The sequence below is a fragment of the Orycteropus afer genome, unplaced genomic scaffold (assembly GCF_000298275.1).
Source record: "Orycteropus afer afer isolate SDZICR_OR568_19922 unplaced genomic scaffold, OryAfe1.0 scaffold00063, whole genome shotgun sequence".
NCBI classification, from domain to species: Eukaryota; Metazoa; Chordata; class Mammalia; order Tubulidentata; family Orycteropodidae; genus Orycteropus; species Orycteropus afer.
In genome coordinates, this window is record NW_006921650.1 from 9,299,113 (window position 1) to 9,305,625 (window position 6,513).

Consider the following 6,513-nt stretch of genomic DNA (forward strand, 5'->3'; position numbering starts at 1 on the left):
TTCAAACCCACCAGCCACTCCTTGGAAGGAAGGTTGGGCAATCTACTTCTGTAGTGATACCGCCTCAGAAACCCAAGGAGGGGTCACTATGAGTCAGGTCTGACTCAACAGCACATAACAACAACAACATATATTTGGATGAGAGCTGAGTAGCTTAGCTCTCTATATAAACAAAGAGTTTGCAGTAGGTAAATGTATGGAAAGTAATATTAATTAGAGTGGCTGACTGCAATGTGGCTCTCATAAATTCCACCCAGATAGAACACAAGAAATGTGTGTTTTGGTTCTCCAGTGCTGTTCTAACAGAAAATACCACAAATGTATGTCTTGAACAAACAGGGATTTATTCTCTTATAGTTTAGGTGGTTAGAAGTCCTAGTTCAAAGTGTCAGCTCTAGGGCCTGGGTGAAGATCCCTTGACCATGGACTTCAGCTCTGCCTCTTCTTGTTCCTGGCCTACTGGAACTGGAGGCATCTCTTAACTTAGGCAGCTGCTGGCTGCTGAGGCTGACAAACCCAAGGTCAACAAGTAAAATGGCACAGTCCCAAGATTAGCAGACAATATGGTAGGTAGTGGAATGAAGAACTGGCTATATGCAGGGTCCAAATGTGCTGAAAAGTTAGAGATCTTCCTCAAAGCTTCTTGCACACTGGAAGCAGACCACATTCTCTAAGGCAGCTACTCAGCTGTTCACAGGAGATTCTACCATGGAGTTGATTACCAGTCTCACAGTGGGGAATACTACATCCAGATGCTCAGCCACTGAAAACCAGGCCCAGCCAAGTTGACACACAACCTTAACTACCACCATGGCTACTCAGTATGTTTTCAACTCCTTGAAGAGAAGATGAATGAGGACTTCAACAGTCTTCAAATACAAGGAGAATACTGTATAGGTCAGTAACAGTGGATGCTTGTGTTTACACCAGATCAGACCACAGTGGAATGGGTTCAAATCACAAAACAGAATTTATGTACATTTTACTGTGATCAATTATACTTTAATTATTAAAAAATAATATTAAATTTTTATGATTTTTTTAAAACAACAATTATTAGCACTTATAGTAATACTCACCAAATGCTGTCCAATGTACTAAAAAGAAGTACATTATAGCCCAATCCACTCTGTAATTTCTTGGGGTCTGTTTTCATTATATGAAGAATTATATCTACTCCTTCAGTTCCAAAAATTTCCTGTTTAAGATGTTTATTTAAAATTACTTCTTGAAATAAACAAGTATTCCCTTCCTTTGCTCTTCAACTCATTCCCTAAAACTGTTTTTCAATCAGAAAAATATCAGTCAACAATTAATGTCCCTTTACATTCTTTTGTTTTATCCTTCTTCTTTTTTCATAATAAACTATAAGGTCTGTCCCATGATTTTCTTCCATGTTATAATGGATGTAGTCTAACAGATGTCAGATGAATATCAGATAGCGACAACTAATTTAAAAAGCTAAAATTCTATCAGGAGCGCTGGTGGTATAGTGCCTAATGCATATGACTGCTAACCAGAAGGCTGATGGTTCAAATTCACCAGCCACTCCTCAGAAGGAAGGTTGGACAATCTACTTCTGTAGTGATACCGCCCCGGAAACCCAAGGAGGGGTCGCTATGAGTCAGACACGACTCAAGGGCAGTGAGTTCTATCATGAAAGATTTTCTAATTCTCCCAAGAGACAATTAAGTATACAAATAATAGTTAAAACCTTTAATAATTTATATGAAATCAGTGTCAGTTTAAATTTTTCCTTTACTAATTATCTTTCTCATTGCCTCATGCTTTAGTTCTGGGTTTCAGTAAACAAGGTTACAATTATTTTTTCTAAAAGAGTACAAGTACAGGGTGGTGAAACATAAGAATTTATAACAAAATTTAGATCAAAGTATAGGTTCACCATTCCTGTCCTTCCCCAAAAAATCGCTTAATTGGAAACATCATATTTATTTTTATCTTTCCAATTTCTTCTCTTGGTATTAAGTTATCAGTCCCTGAGATGCAGAATTGTTGTAGAGTTAAAAAAGATCAGAGGCTATTAATCTCTTGTTTTAATTTTTAATGGTAGATATGAACTCAATTCAAAGAAGTAAAAACAAAAACATAGTAATTCAATCCACTTTGGGAAAGTGTTTGGCAGAATCTTAAGAAGTTAAACATACACTACCTACCTTACTCACTGCCATGGAGTCGGATCTGACTCACAGCGACTCCTCCTTGGCTTTCCAAGACGGTATCACTATGGAAGTAGATTGCCTAACCTTCCTACTGTATGACCCAGCAATTCTACTGTTAGGTATTTATCCAAGAAAATGACAGCATATGTTTTCAAAAGATAGTATAAAAGAGTTCAGTGAAGCTTTACACATAATAGCCCAAAATGAAAATAACTTGATGTCTATTAATTGGAGAATGGATAAATAAATTTTGGTAATTCATACAATGGAAATAAAACGAAATGAACTACTGACACATTCAAAAACATGGGCATATCTCAGAAACATGATGCTGGGTAAACACAAAATAGTAAATACTGTGTGACTCCATTCTTAAAAATTAAAGAATAAACAAAACTAATCTATGGGGATAGAATTTAGAAAAGTAGTTGCCTGAGGATGGGGAGATGGCTGGTAAGAGTATGAGGGAATAAATATATATAGGGTGATGGCAATATTCTATGATTTGATTGGGGTATTGGTTAAATGGATATATACATTTGTCAAAACTCATCGAACTACACACTTAGGACATGAATATTTTACTCCAATCTAATGATACTTCCTTTGTTAAAAAAGAATATTAAAGTAAACTTCTATAAAAACAAAACAAAACAAAACATTTATTAGCACTTAGTAAGAAAACATTCAGAGAGTTAGGTCATTGGGAGATCTGAACAAAACATTCACAGCCATGCCTACCTTCCTGTGAATTTGATGTTCACAAAGGCCAGATAAGATAAGTAATATATCAGACTGAATTTCCAAAACAATGGACTCTTCCTTCTCATGAGACTTGTTCATCATATTTTTAAAGATTCCTGGAATGAAAACATGCAAAGAATATAAAATTATTGGACAATGTATTTTTATTTTATCAATTACTGTTAAAAAAATCCTTTTTATTAATATATCCTTGGTCAGAAGAACTATTTTATCTTTTTTTCCCTCTCTTTTTTAACCTTACTACTTCCTCAGACTATGGTCCTGGGCCCCTAATCCCAGTGAGTCATTCTCTCTAGGTGTTTGTTTACAACTAAGACGTTTTCATAACTTTGTCCCCAGTATGTTCTACTACATTCATGGACATATTTGCAGCACATATAAATATATAGGTAGAGATAGCCTCTGTCAAACCTATATATGTTTGTGGTTATTGTCCCATGTGCCTTCCCACCCTTTTCAGCCTGAGTATGCATCTATTCATGAATTACTGTTACCACTATCATTGTAGGATTGCGTATATAATACTATCCACCTTTGTTGCCTTTAGCTCTTGTGCTCCTCCCTGTCTTCCACTGCCTTAATCGTTTTGTGCTTACCTCATCCTTATTGTATATTGCCTTTCCTTTCACCCAACTTAATACGTGTCTACCCTCTGGTTGGTGATTTTTCCTCCCTTCTCTCCCCCACCCCATAACCTTCAAAGAACAATTCTTTCTGTGTGTAAATCTTTTAACTTTTTATAGCAGTGGTCTCATACAATAATAGTCCTTTTGTATTGACTAATGTCACTCAGCATAATGTCCTCTAGATTCATCCATGTTATCAGGTGTTTTGCAGATTCATCATTATTCTTCAACGTTGAGTAGTATGGCATTGTGTGTATGCACCATAGTTTATTCATTTATCCATTAATAGGCACTTAGGTTGTTTTCATTTTTTTGCTATCAAGAATAATGCTGTGATGTGAATTCTATTGAACATTCAGAGAAGAAATGACACCAATCCTACTCAAACTATTCCAGAACATAGAAAAGGATGGAATCCTCCCAAATAAATTTTATGAAGCAAGCATAACATTGATACCAAAACCGGGCAAAGACATCACTAAAAAGGAAAACTACAGACCTATGTCTCCCGTGAATATATATGCAAAAATCTTCAGCAAAATACTAGCCAATAGACTCCAACAACATATCCAAAACATAATACATTATGACCAAGTGGGTTTATATCAGGTATGCAAGAATGGTTCAACGTTACAAAAACGATCAACATCTTCCATCACATAAATAAAACAAAGGAAAAGAGCCACAAGATCATATCAATTGATGCAGAAAAAGCATCTGATAAAATCCAACACCCATTCCTGATAAAAACTTTCAGCAAAATAGGAATAGAAAGGAAATTCTTCAACATAATAAAGTGCATATATGCAAAACCAACAGCCAGCACTATTCTCAATGGAGAGAGACTGAAATCTTTCCCTTTGTGAACAGGAACCAGAAAAGGATGCCCTCTATCACCACTTCTATTCAACACTGTATTGAAAGGCCTAGCTAGGACAATAAGGCAAGAAACGGAAATCAAAGGGATCCAAATTGGTAAGGAATAAGTAAAACTATCCCTATTTGCTGATGAAAAGATCCTCTACATAGAAAACCCAAGAGACTCAGCAAAAAACCTACTGGAACTAATTGAGAGATTTAGCATAGTGGCGGGATACAAGATCAACATACAAAATCAGTTGGATTCCTCCAGCAAAGAGATTGCTGAAAAGGAAATAAGGAAATCAATACCATTTACAATAAAAAAACCTCACCGCTGTTGAGTTGATTTTCGACTCATAGCAACCCCTCCTTGGGTTTCCGAGGCAGTGTCTCTACAGAAGTTGATTACCCAGTCTTCCTTCGAAGGAGTGGCTGGTGGGTTTGAACCACCAGCCTTCTGGTTAGCAGTCAAATGCCTTAGGCACTACACCATGAGAGCTCCCATTTACAATAGGTACCAAAAAGAATAAAATACTTGTGAATAAATCTCAGTAGAGATACAAAAGACCTGTATAAAGAAAACTACAAATCACTGCACCAAGAAACCATAAGAGATCTACATAAATGGAAGAACATACTATGCGCATGGATAGGAAGCTTGGACAGTGTGAAAATGTCAATACCACCCAAAGCAATCTATACATTCAATGCAATTCCAATCCAAATTCCATCAATATTCTTTAAGGATATGGAAAAACCAACCACCAAGTTTATATGGAAAGGAAAGAGACTTCAAATAAGCAAAGCATTATTGAAAAAGAAGAACAAAGTAGGAGGTCTTACACTCCTAGATCTCAAAACCTACCATACAGCCGCAGTAGTCAAAACAGCCTAGTACTGGTACAATGACAGACACATAGACCAGTGGAACAGAATTGAGAACCCAGAAATAGATCCATCAACCTATGGTCAGCTGATATTTGACAAAGGGCTGACATCCATTAAATGGGAAAGAGATGGTCTCTTTAACAAATGGTGTTGGCAACACTGGATATCCATTTGCAGAAAAATAAAAGAACTGTACCTCACACTATACACAAAAACTAACTCCAGATGGATCAAAGACTAAAATGTGAAACCTAAAACTATAAAGTTCCTCAAGAAAAAAAATAGGGGCAAATTTAGGGGCCCTAATTTATGGCATAAATAGACTGTCAAGATAACTCAAAATGTACAAACAGTTTATCTTCAGATAAACTAGATGAATGTTGTTGTTGTTAGGTGTTGTTGAGTCATTTCTGACTCATAGCGACCCCATGCACAGCAGAATGAAATACTGCCCAATCTCATGCCAGCTTCACGATCCTTGCTATACTTGAGCCTACTATTGCAGCCACCATGTCAATCCATCTAGTTGAAGGCCTTCCCCTCTTTTGTCGACCCTCCACCTTACCAAGCATGACATCCTTCTCTAGGGAATGGTCACTTCCGAAAACGTGACCAAAGTAGGTGAGACAAAAAGTCTGGGCATTCTTGCTCCCAAGGAGCATTTTGGCTGCACTTCCTCCAGGACAGATCTTTTAGTTGTTTCAGCAGTCCATGGTACTTTCAGCATTCTTTGCCAGCACCACAACTCAAAAGCATCAAATCTTCTTCCGTCTTCCTTATTCATTGTTCAGCTTTCATATGCATATGAAGCAACTGAAAATATGGCTTGTGTCAGGTGCACCTTAGTCCTCAAGGAGATATCCTTGCTCCTCAGCACTTGAAAGAGTTCCTTTGCAGCCAACCTGCCCAGTGCTACATGTCGTCTAATGTTCTGACTGCTGCTTCCATTGGTGTTGATTGTAGAACCAAGTAATGTGAATTCTTTGATAACCTCAATCGTTTCTCCATTTATCATGATGCTACTTATTGGTCCAGTTGTAAGGATTTTTGTTTTTCTTTATATTGAGAGGTAATCCATACTGCAGACTGTAGTCTTCAATCTTCATCAGTAAGTGCCTCAAGTCATCCTCACTTTTAGCAAGCAAAGTTGTATCGTCTGCATATCTCAGGTTGTTAATGATTCTTCCTCCAAT

At 37.0% G+C, this 6,513-nt stretch overlaps 1 protein-coding gene across 1 annotated transcript in view; it reads right to left on the minus strand.

Annotated features, from left to right (window-relative positions):
- The window catches only part of CFAP69 (cilia and flagella associated protein 69), a 133,590-nt gene that overhangs the window by 31,340 nt on the left and 95,737 nt on the right, over window positions 1-6,513 (minus strand). The window contains exons 14-15 of the mRNA XM_007939831.2: window positions 2,922-3,040; window positions 1,080-1,198 (exon numbers count right to left, since the gene is read on the minus strand). Of these exons, the coding sequence (XP_007938022.2) occupies window positions 1,080-1,198; window positions 2,922-3,040 (238 nt within the window). The remainder of the gene's footprint in view (window positions 1-1,079; window positions 1,199-2,921; window positions 3,041-6,513) is intronic.